At 36.4% G+C, this 12,007-nt stretch overlaps 1 protein-coding gene across 6 annotated transcripts in view; it reads left to right on the top strand.

Annotated features, from left to right (window-relative positions):
• Window positions 1-12,007, top strand: part of XKR9 (XK related 9) — a 36,894-nt gene that overhangs the window by 18,911 nt on the left and 5,976 nt on the right. For all 6 annotated transcript variants that reach the window (XM_026012452.2, XM_072734534.1, XM_072734535.1 and 3 more), the window contains one exon: window positions 9,275-9,495. In XM_026012452.2, coding sequence (XP_025868237.2) covers window positions 9,275-9,495 — 221 coding nt within the window. The remainder of the gene's footprint in view (window positions 1-9,274; window positions 9,496-12,007) is intronic.

The following is a 12,007-nucleotide window of genomic DNA, read 5'->3' as shown; positions in this document are numbered from 1 at the left end:
TTTCTTTTCTATCCGAGTTTTTATTTAAATTTCAGCCAGTTAACATACAGTATAATATTAGTTTCAGGTGTAGAATTTAGTGATTCATCACTCACATACAACTCCTGGTGCTCATCACCAATGCTTTCCTTAATACTCATCATTAGTTTAACCCATCTTTCTTGCCCACCTCCCTTTCAGTAACCATCAGTTTGTTTTCTATACTTAAGAATCTAATATGGGGTGCTTGGGTGGCTTAGTTGGTTAAGTGGCTGCCTTCAGCTTAGGTCATGATCTCAGGGTCCTGGGATCGTGCCCCATGTCAGGCTCTCTGCGGGGAGTCTGTTTCTCTGTCTTTCCTCTTGCTTGTTCTCTCTCTGCCTCAAATAAAAAAAATCTTAAAAAAGTCTACTTCTTAGTTTGCCTTTTCCCCCCTCCCTATGTTCATGTGTTTTATTTATTAAATTCCACATATGAGTGAAATCATATGGTATTCGTCTTCCTCTGACTTACATCATTTAGCATAATACTCTCTAGCTCTATTCATGTTGTTGCAAATAGCAAGATTTCATTCTTTTCTTATGACTGAGTAATGTTCATATATATATGAATTTTTGTATATATTATATAGTAATATATATATACACACACACACACAGACACCACATCTTCTTTATCCGTTCATCAGTTGATGGACATTTGGGTTCTTTTCATAATTTGGCTATTGTCGATAATGCTGCTATAAACAGGGTGCATGTGTCCCTTCGAATCAGTATTTTTATAACCTTTGGGTAAATACTTAGTAGTGGAATTGCTGGGTTGTAGGGTAGTTCCATTTTTAGCTTTTTGAGGAACTTCCATACTGTTTTCCAGAGTGGCTGCACCTGTTTGCATTCCTACCAACAGCGAAAGAGAGGGTTTCCCTTTCTCCAAATCCTCACCAACACCTGATTCCTGTCATATTAATTTTAGCCATTCTGACTGGTGTGAGGTGATATCTTATTGTAGCTTTGATTTCCCTGATTTTAAGGGATGTAGAACATCTTTCATGTGTCTCTTAGGCATCTGGATGTCTTCTTTGTGAAAATGTCTATTCGTGTCTTCTGCCCATTTTTTAACTGGATTATTTGTTTTTGGGGTGTTGAGTTTGAGAAGTTCTTTATATATTTTTGGTACTAACCCTTTATTGGATATGTTATTTGCAAATATCTTCTCCCATTCCATAGGCTACCTTTTTGTTTTGTTTCCTTCATTGTGCAGAAGCTTTTTTTTTTGTTTTGTTTTGTTTTGTTTTTTGTTTTTCTGAAGCTTTTTGTTTTGATTTGCTAGTAGTTTGTTTTTGTTTCCCTTGCCTCTGGAGACCTATCCAGTAGTTTGTTTTTGTTTCCCTTGCCTCTGGAGACCTATCTAGAAAGAAGTTGCTTTGGCTGATGTCAAAGAGTTTACTGCCTGTGTTTTCCTCTAGAAATTTGTTGGATTCCTGTCTCATGTTTATGTCTTTAATCCATTTAAAATTTATTTTTGCATATGGTGTGAGAAAGTTTGTTCTTTTGCATGTTGCTCTTCAGTTTTCCCCACATCATTTGTTGAAGAGACTGTCTAAGATGTATTTTTAAGTGAAAAGAAAGGTGCAGACATCAGGTATGATATACTACAATCTGTGTAAAAGAAGGTGGTGAAAGGCTTATATACTTGCATTTGCTTGCATATGCACAAGCCCTAGAAGGATATACATGAAACTAGTAACAGTGAATTCCTGTCGTAGAGGAGGGTGAAAACTGGGGATTGGGGTCGTAGGAGTGGGATGAAGTTTTTTCAGTAAAGAACTTTTTGATTTTTGTGTTATGTGAATATTTTGCCTGTTCAAATAATTAAACAAAAGGAAAAAGGAAAAATTGAATTAGGATGGCTATTAGTGAAAAATGGGCACCTAGGGCAGCCCGGGTGGCTCAGTGGTTTAGCACCACCTTCAGTCCAGGGCGTGATCCTGGAGACCCGGGATTGAGTACCATGTCGGGCTCCCTGCATGGAGCCTGCTTCTCCCTCTGCCTATGTCTCTGCCTTTCTCTCTCTCTCTGTCTCTATGAATAAATAAATAAAATAAAAAATGCTAGCTAGATAAACAGAGATGCTTCCTTCTTTTTGTCTTTATTTTGTATTTTAGTGTAGGAAGTGTCAGAATACTGAAATAGCAAGAAATAAGCAAAACTTAAGAGTAAAAATGGGCCAAATTATCTTAGGGATTGTGCAAAACCAAATATAGAAAAACTTGAGATATACTAAATTATGGATTCATTTCCCTATAGGATAGCTAAATTGAGTTTGTGTTGGTAGATGAAAGACAAGTAGTATCAACATGAATTATTTATTAGATATAAGTGCCTGTTGTTACTAAGTATGCTGTTACTGCTCAGGGGTCTGTAGAGAAGAACATTTCATTTTCCAGAATATAAATTAGATGACACTTTTGCATTTCCATTTTATGTATGGCTTGTGATAAAGCCTTTTTTACCAAAGGAGACTTTCCTTTTGATGGATATATGAAAGACATTTGAATTATTTAAAATATGGATGTTATTTTTCCTCCTTTTAAATACATTATTAAAAAAGTTCAAATTATATAGAACAGTAAAATGGGAGGTGAGTCTCCTCCAACTGATCCCTTCTTCCTTCTTCTTAGAGTTTCTTAAATGGGCATTAAACAGTTGAACTCTTTTTCTTATTTATTTTCTATCTGAAACTCTTTAGAGAGAGGTCCTTTAGTAATGTTCAAATTTCCTAGGTTGCAATATTTATGAAACTTTAGGGTCTGGACCTTTTATTGCAAACTCTAAGTATTTGGGGGATTTTCCTAGATATCTTATTGTTGATGATCTCTCATTTAATTTTGTTTTGGTCAGGGAACATACTTTGTATGATTACAGCCTTCCTAAATCTATTGAGGTTGTTCTGAAGCCCAGCATATAGTCTTCACTTGGTGAACATGCCGTGTGCATTGGAAAAGAATTTATAATTTGCCATTGTTGAATGGAGTGCTCTATACATGTAAATTAGGACAAATAAGTTGATAATGTTATTAAAATCTTCTATATCCTTACTGATAAATATATTTTTTGGCCACCTTTTTCTTTCAATTACTGAGAGACGAGTGTTAAAATCCTCAACTAAGTTTATGGATTTGCCTTTTTTCTTTTATTTTTGACAGTTTTTGCTTTAGGTATCTTAAAGCTTCATTATTAGGTACATAGAGATGTTTTCATGAAGAATTGATTCTTATCATCATGATATGACCCTTCTTTTTTGTGTTTCTGTGTGTGTGTGTGTGTGTGTGTGTGTTTAAAGATTTTATTTACTTATTCATGAGAGACACAAAGAGAGAGAGAGGTAGAGACATAGGCAGAGAGAAGCAGGCTCCATGCAGGGAGCCCAATGTGGGACTCGATCCCCAGACTGCAGGATCATGCCCTGGGATCACGCCACGCCTGGTTTAGGCAGACACTAAACCTCTGAGCCATCCAGGGATCCCGATATGACCCTTCTTTTCTCTTATCTTATCAAAAACAGTTTAAAGAGAGTCTCTTGCAAATCACCAAAGGTGAATCTTGATTTTTTAAAAACAGTTTGACAGTATCATTTAGTTGAAGTGTTTAATAATCTATTTACATTTTGTGTGACTACTGATAGAGTTGTATTCTGGTTTTTGTTGTTTCTGATGAGAAGTCAGTTAACATTCTTAATTGTTTCCCAGGATGGAATGTGTCTTTTTTCCTCTGTTTTTGAGATTTTCTTTTTATTCTTGATTTTCAGCAATTTGAGTATGATGGGCCTATGTATGGTTTTGTTTTTGTTTTTACTTTTTGGGTTCTTCGAACGTCTTGTATCTGTATGTAGTTTTTGATCAAATTTAGAAATATTTTTTGCTGGTATTTTGTCAAGTAAGTTTTTTTTCTGCCCCATCATCTCTCTCTTTTTCTTTTGGGACTTGTGTATACCTGTGTGATCGAGATTCTATGAAATTTTTCCCCAATTTTTTCATTCTGTGCTTTAGTTTGCTGATTTCAACATCTTAGTCATCTAAGATGTCCTCTATCCATCTGTGGGTATGTTTCTATTAACTGATATTCTCTGTTAACTGTTTTCCTCTGTATAAGTCGCATTTCCCTGTTTATTTGCATGTCAAATTATTTTTTATTGTGTAGTGGCTATTGTGATTGACACTTTGTAGAGACTGGTTTCTTATATCTTCCACTGAGGGAGAAAGCAGATATTACATTATTGACAGATTACCTTGTGTTACAGAGGCTTGGTTTAGGTTTTGTTAGGGAAGGTGTATTTTGATTTTGTCCTTAGTTTAAGGAAAAATCTCTTAGACCTGAAATACGGTCTTCTAAAGAGTAAAAAAAAAAAAAAAAAACAGACCAACAAACTCCAAAACTTTTGGGTTGCTTGAAGTATCTACCAAGCCCCTCTAACTTGTCAAAGTCTAGACTCCTACTTGTGTTAGCTGCTGAAATCTTTGCTCAGGTTCTTTTTGGCCATTTTTCCTCAGTTCCTTAGCGTCTCATCCCACCCAGACATAGTAGAGTCAACCATGGATCTGAGGAAAGTATATTTAGATTTTGGGGTTCTTTACTCTGTGGCTTCTTTTCTGGGATTCTTTCCCCTTAATTTCTGACTGTTCTGGCAGATTCAAACTCAGTCCTTTGATTCTTTGGGCTAGTAATATTTTGATTTTCTGCTTGAGCTGTATCTGTTTTGTGACCTTTGGGCTATGGAATGTCTTCAAGAGGAAAAGCCAGATAAATGTGTATCTCATACAGTATGATGCCCTTTCTTCCAGGAAATGGAAATTGAATGCCCTTTCGTTTCTTCCTACTTTTGGTTTCTCTTCTGTGTTTTGCTTTCTTTTATATTTTGTCTAGAATTTTTCACTGTCATCAGTGGGAGGATTAGCCTGATATAAAATAATCCACCAATAGTGGAAGCTGGTGCCTTTTTATCTCAAATAAAAGAATATTTTGTGAGAAAATATGTCAAAAAAGTTCCCTCCCCCCCCCCTTTGGCTTCTTCATCATTTGTCCCATAGATACTGAAACAATATCTTACTGACTAAAAAATTGTACTCATACTCCCCTTTTCAATGAAATCATCCTTAGATAAGCATGACTTTGTGTAGATTTTCCATTAATTGCTACAGAATTGGGAAAATTGCTCCCCAGAAGTCACTGGAAATGTTAATGTGCATATCTATAAACAGCTTGGTTTTATTTATTTATTTATTACGATTTTATTTATTCATGAGAGAGAGACACACACACAGAGGCAGAGATAGAGGGAGAAGCAGGCTCTATGCAGGGAGCCTGATGTGGGACTTGATCCCGGGTCTTCAGGATCATGCCCTGGGCCAAAGGCAGGCGCTAAACTGCTGAGCCACCCAGGGATCCCCAGCAGCTCTTCTTTTGTTGTTGTTCTTGTTTAACAGTCACATTAATTAATGTGCCGGGTGCTGGTCTAAGCATATTTTTTTTTTTTAAGATTTTAAAAATTTATTCATAGAGACAGAGAGAGAGATTGAGACAGAGAGAGAGAGAGAGAGAGAGAGAGAGGCAGAGACACAGGCAGAAGGAGAAGCAGGCTCCATGCAGGGAGCCTGACGTGGGACTCCATCCCGGGTCTCCAGGATCACGCCCTGGACTGAAGGCGGCGCTATACCGCTGAGCCACCTGGGCTGCCCTAAGCATTTTACATGTATTAACTTTTTAATCCTCACCACAATTCAGTGAGGTTGGTATGATGAATGCTTCCATTTTTCAGATGGGGAAACTCAGGAACAGAGATGATTAACTGAGGAAGTGAATGGAGCTGGGCTTTGAACTCAGGCATTCTGGCTTTATTAGAATCTGTACTCTTAGCCACTGTGCTTTCCTGCCTCTCCCACTTTATCCTGTGGGTATGCACCTGTTAATGTTTGTGAAAATTTCAAGTTTTTCAATCCTATTTAATAGGATAGTATCTATCCTATCGATTTATAATCTACTTTAAGAACAGGAACCACATCTGTTACGTAATAGTATTATATAATATATGTATGGGAACTTCCTGTTTTGCCAAATAGAAAAGACTGAAATGCAACTTTCCCTGTAAATCTCACCTATAAATCCTAGGTGATAATTATTTTTTTCTTCTTTACTTTTACAACACAGTAATTACACTCCTATTGAGTAGTTATTTCTTTTGCCTTATATTGCAGCTACTAGTTTACAGGCTTGACCTTCCTAATAAGTCATAAGATCATTGAAGGTGGAGATCACATCTTTGTCATTTTTGTAGACTTTTTGCCTTGGCGTCTAGCCCACACTGAATATAATGGACGATGTTATTTAAAACTGTGATAAAAATATACTACTTAAAATGTTTTTAAATTTAAATTCAATGTAGTTAACATTTACTGTATTATTAGTTTCAGGGGTAGAACTTAGTGATTCATCAGTTGCATGTAACACCCAATGCTCATCACATCATCCAAATTACTCACTTCCTGAAATATATACTGCTATTTGCCACATAATGAATCTTTGTATACCCATATATGCCTACATCTTGTTTACAATAGGAATATCTTATATTTGTGATTTACTTCCAACTTTTCAAAGCTCTTGCCTATGTACTCTCTTTTTATCTTTATGGAAAAAAACATAAGCTTTCATTTATTTATCATTCAGTATTTTCTGAGAACCTACTATGTACCAGCTGTTCTAGTTGATTAGGATATAGCAATGCACAAAACAAAGTCCCTGCTTTCATGTAGATTTCATTTTTGTCAGGAGGTAAAGATGTAAGTAATATGTCAAGTGGCATTTGAGTAGAGACTTGAATTAAGGAGTAAGTTTGTAAATTTTGTTTCTTTTTAAATTTTCTATTTTTTTTTTAAGATTAGAGGGAAGGAGAGAGAGAGAGAGCGAGAGAGCGTGCGCACAGAGGGAGGAAGAGGGACAAGCAGACACTGTGCTGAGTCGGAGTCCAGAGGCTTGATCCCAGGACCCTGAGATTATGATCCAAGCTGAAATCAAGAGTTAGATGCTCAACCAACTGAGCCACCCAGACACCCCTTAAATTTTCATTTTTAAAGAAACTCTTAAATTTCTGTCAGCTTATTTCCATTTTGTTTAAGAGTTTGTGGAAGAGGGTGCCTGGGTGGTTCAATCGGTTAAATGTCTGCCTTCATCTCAGGTCATGATCCTAGGGTCCTGGGATCAAGTCCTGCATCAAGCTCCCTGCCCCCCTTCCCCCTGCTCGTGCTCGCTCTCTCTTTCCTTCTCTCTTTCCCTTCTCTCAAATAAATAAATGAAATCTTAAAAAAGAAAAAGTTTGTGGAAGAGCAACTTAAGACCACTCAGTGGTTGTTCCTACCCATTCAGTGGCCTGAGCAGTGGGAGCTGAAGATCAGTCTTCAGTGGCAGGCTAAGTGCTCCAGTCTTCAGCAGCTAACGGCTGAGTAGGCACAGAGGGCAGCTACATGCCTTCACAAGAGTCCAGTCTACTACTTCAGGTTGAGTAGTAATAAACTCAGCAGCTGGAGCAGTCTATTCCCCCTGAAATTCTTCCTTGGTCACCCTCTTTTTAGCAGCAGCCTACTCTTTTTTTTAGTCTCTTCGTGATCTCTATAGAAGTAGAGATCAGGCATGACTTCTCATGGGTGGGTGTTCACGGGAGATGGTGCTACGCATGTGTAGAACTTCCTAGATCAGCATCTCCCACATCAGACTCATAAGAGTTCCAGGAAGAGGGGGTAGCAATGACAAAGGCCTTTTAAGTTGGGAGAAACATCAAGAAGAATATTCTGGTATTCTGGAAGTGTGAGAAAAATGAGCAGATGAAAAGGTAGTAGGGGTAGTGTGTATGTGAGGCAGATTATGAAGAGCCTTGTAAAATATATTAAGGACTTTGGGTTTTATGCTAAGTTTGATGGAAATCAGCAGAACATTTTGAGCAGAGTGACATCTGAATTACATTGAACAGGTTCAGTCTGGATGCTATGCACAGAATAGGATGCATAGGGAACAGAATTAGAAATGGGAGAGACCAGTTAGGAGGCTATTGAAGTAATCTAGACCAGAGATGTTGGCTGCTTAAACTAGGATTGAGGCAGTGGAAGTTATGATGTGTGATGTTTTTAGATTTGGATCTATTTGAAGATAGAACCAGGAACCAAGAGAACCTGCTGAGGAAATTTTTAGGGTATGAAGAAAAAAAAGGAGTTGGAAATTATTTCCATGTTTTTGGTCTGAGCAATATGGTAAATGTTAGTACCATTTACTGAAATGGGAAACATTGACAGATGGGGCAGATTGAAACAAGATATATATCACTGCCCTTATTTTATATGTGAGAAAACTGAGGAATATGGAGTTTTGATAATCTTTGGGCCAGGATCCTGGTTGCCTTGTTGCTTGCCCCAAATTTCTTCTAAATAAGTGTCTCAGTATGGTTTATTATTAGTTTTACTTGTATGACAGTAACTCATATTCATTTTAAAATTCTTTAAAATAAGAAGAGCCTGAGCAAGGATGTTTTAAAAGCCTTTGAGAAATTACATACTTTCTAGGATGGATAATCAAAGAGCCTAGCACCTTGTAGATACTGAGCAATTGTTTGCTAGATTCAGTCTCATCTTCAACTTTGACATTGTAAGAACTGTCTTGTAGTTAAGATAAATTGCATGAATTTAAAATTGCAGTTTGTTTCTCAGAAAGTAGTGGTTAAAACTAGGAATTGTAAAATCTAGGTTTGGAGTCTAGGTCTGCCCTTTACTTTTAGTGAATCCTCTATCATTCTTATCCTTAGTTTTCTCATCTATGAAATTGGAACAATACATACTCTTCTCACATAATTATGTGAAGAGGAATTGAGATCATATATACTTAACAGTGCTAGCATACACTGGCTATTAAACATCCAATTAAAGTTTATAAAGTTATTTTTTATGCTTTTTAAAAATTCATTTGAGAATGAATAAAAAAGAACACGCGCGAGTGAGTGAGAACACGAGCAGGGGGGAGGGTCAGAGGCAGAGGAAGAAGCAGACTCCCTGCTGAACAGGGTGCCTGATGCAGGGCTCAGTCCCAGGATCCTGGGATCATTACCTGAGCCAAAGGCAGATGCTTAACTGACTGAGCCACCCAGACACCTCAGAAAATTCTGTACTTAAACACATTACGTTTCCCAAAATTATTATATATATTAACGTACATGTTACAAAGAATATTTTACTGAAGATAAATGTTTGTGTTTACAGGTATTGGTTTGCCTTGAAAAATGGTTATAATGTCGCTTTCAAAAATAGCAGCAAAACTGATAACTTCATGGAAGAACAAATTGATTCACATAAAGAAGTTATAGACAGAATGACTGATTTGAGTATGCTCAGGCTATTTGAGACCTACCTGGAAGGCTGCCCACAACTGGTTTTGCAGCTCTACACCTTTCTGGAACTTGGTCAAGCAAATTTCAGTCAGTGTAAGTCTTTCCTAACACCCTTTGTTAAATGGATGCACCGAGATCGTTTTGGTTTAAATTTTTTTTGTGTGTGTGGAGAGGACGGGCACAGGGAGAGGGAGAAAGAGAATCGTTAAGCACATTCCACGCCCAATGCAGAGCCCAATGGGGGACTTGATCTCACAACCCTGATCATGACCTGAGCTAAAATCAAGAGTTGGATGCTTAACTGACTGAGCCACCCAGGCACCCATCAACTGCCTAACTCTGGCATATTTTAGAATATTTCTTATACTTTTTCTTTTTAGAATTCTTTTTTTGGAGAAGTACATTGTGGAAATATCAAAAAGTATATGAAGGCATTTTGTCTCCCTCTTCTTCCTATTCCTCCTTTGTCCAGAAAGAAAACTATTATTGTCAAATTTTTAAGGATTCTTCCAGAAAAAACTTTAAAAGCCTATATTTTTTCCTCTTTTTTATAGAAATGGTAACATAAAAACTATCTTTGTTTTTGCACTTAATGGTATGTCTCGGAGATCTATCCATATCAGTACAGAATGAGCTTTCTCATTCATTTTTATTATCTGCATAGTATTGCAAATTATGGATATAGCATGATTTATTTAACAAGTCCCATATTTGTTAATTTAGGTTGTTTCTAGTATTTTACTATTGTAAAAAAATGCTGCAATGAGTAATCTTATGCAGGAATCATTTTGCATTTGTGAAATATATCCATAGGGTAAATTCCCAGAATTGGAATCATTAGGTCAAAATGCAAATGCCACAAAATAATGGAAATTTTTTAGGTTGGCCAATATATTGCTCTTCTATAGATTTCCTCATTAGGGTAAAATGTTCATTTTTAAAGGACAATTAGTATTTCTATTAAAAAAAGTTTTTAGGTATTTAATTTGAGATGTTAAAAAAAACTATTTGCTAAATAATAGTCCCAGTTTTTATTAATGACTCTGGTTCTCTGTAGACTTGAATTCATCTCAGAGGAGCAGATTATCATCTTCCCTAGAGTTCCCTCTATGCTAGAGTCACCTGTGAGATCAGTTCATTCCCTCAAACAGTCTTCTTGTTTCCAACTTCCTATAAACCTCTAGACTGAGGCCCTTCTAGTATTTTTACCTTTACTTTGTAAGACACCAAAGAGGACCTACTTATGAGACCTTTTTTTCCTTGTTGCGAAGAATTTGTGGGTTTGGAATTAAAAGTTCTATATCATACATTCCTGAAGCTAGAAGTTCAACATTTAGAGCTTACAGCCTATATTATGGTAAATCTTTGAATGACTCCAAGTACTATACAGCATCCAGACCAGCAATGGGATCCAGTAACAGCTATTGTTATTTTATGGTTCTGTTCTCATCCTTCAGTTTCTTCTTGAAGTAAGAAGTTGAGGTGTTAGTTAAAAATAGCAAAAAATGATAAATCTAGTTGTAGACTATTAATATAAAAATTATATAGCCACTAGAAATAGTATTTATCGATAACTTTTTAAAAAAATATTTTATTTATTTATTTGACAGAGAGAGTGAGCACAAGCAGGGGGAGCAGCAGAGGAAGAGGGAGAAGCAGGGAGCCCAATGTGGGGCTTGATATTAGGACTCTGGGATCATGACCTGAGCTGAAGGCAGATCCTTACTGGACTGAGCCACCCAGACATCCCTATAGATAACTTTTAATGATACAGGAAAGTAATTCTAAAATAAAATTTAGTTAAAAAGGTTATGAAATTTTCTATCATTCTTTTAAAGATACAGAGAAATTAAAGAATGTCTGGAACAAAACATGCAAAAATGTCAACTGTGGCTGCTTCTGGGCAGTAGGATTATGAATGATTTTATTTCATCTTTACACTTTTCTGACTTTAGATTTTCTACAGTACTCACATATTGTTTTGACAATCAGGAAGAATAATCAAAATGTAAAAAAAATCAGATTATATATAGAAGTACTTTAGAAGACTGGACATATTCTTTTATCTTTGCACTTTCCTGAAATTATACTAAAAAGGAGAGAAAAGGAGTAAAAAGCAGTATAAACCCACAAGGACAAAGAGAATGGAGAGTGGAATAGATCAGAATATCAACAAATGCTTAGAAGGTGTGAAGCAGCTAGAAAACTTAAGATTATTCAAATAAACTCTACCACTGAAAGGCTAAATTACTTGAATTAACCCTCTGAAAATATGTAAAATAATTGGATATTTTCAAAAGTCTTCATAAAACCATAAAACAGTCTGATACAGTAGGCCAAAATATATGAAAATGGTAACACAGCAGGGTTAAGACTCTGAAGACATTTATACCAGGAGGGTTTTTTTTAACCAAACCAATTAATAGCAGGTTAAATTTTGATAGCTTCCAGTGTGTGGAGGACTGAAGACAAAACTCAGAGTTCTCATAAAGGAGGGACATCTAGTAGAAAATTTTGATCTGTAAAACTGTACGCCAAAAGGTACCCTTCTCAGGGAAAAGTGTGAAGTTACTGTACCTCATTATCTACTTTGAATAGACAGCAA

The sequence above is a fragment of the Vulpes vulpes genome, chromosome 13, assembly GCF_048418805.1.
Source record: "Vulpes vulpes isolate BD-2025 chromosome 13, VulVul3, whole genome shotgun sequence".
NCBI classification, from domain to species: domain Eukaryota; kingdom Metazoa; phylum Chordata; class Mammalia; order Carnivora; family Canidae; genus Vulpes; species Vulpes vulpes.
The sequence above is the reverse complement of the archived record's forward strand: the minus strand, read 5'-3'. Positions and strand labels throughout refer to the sequence as shown.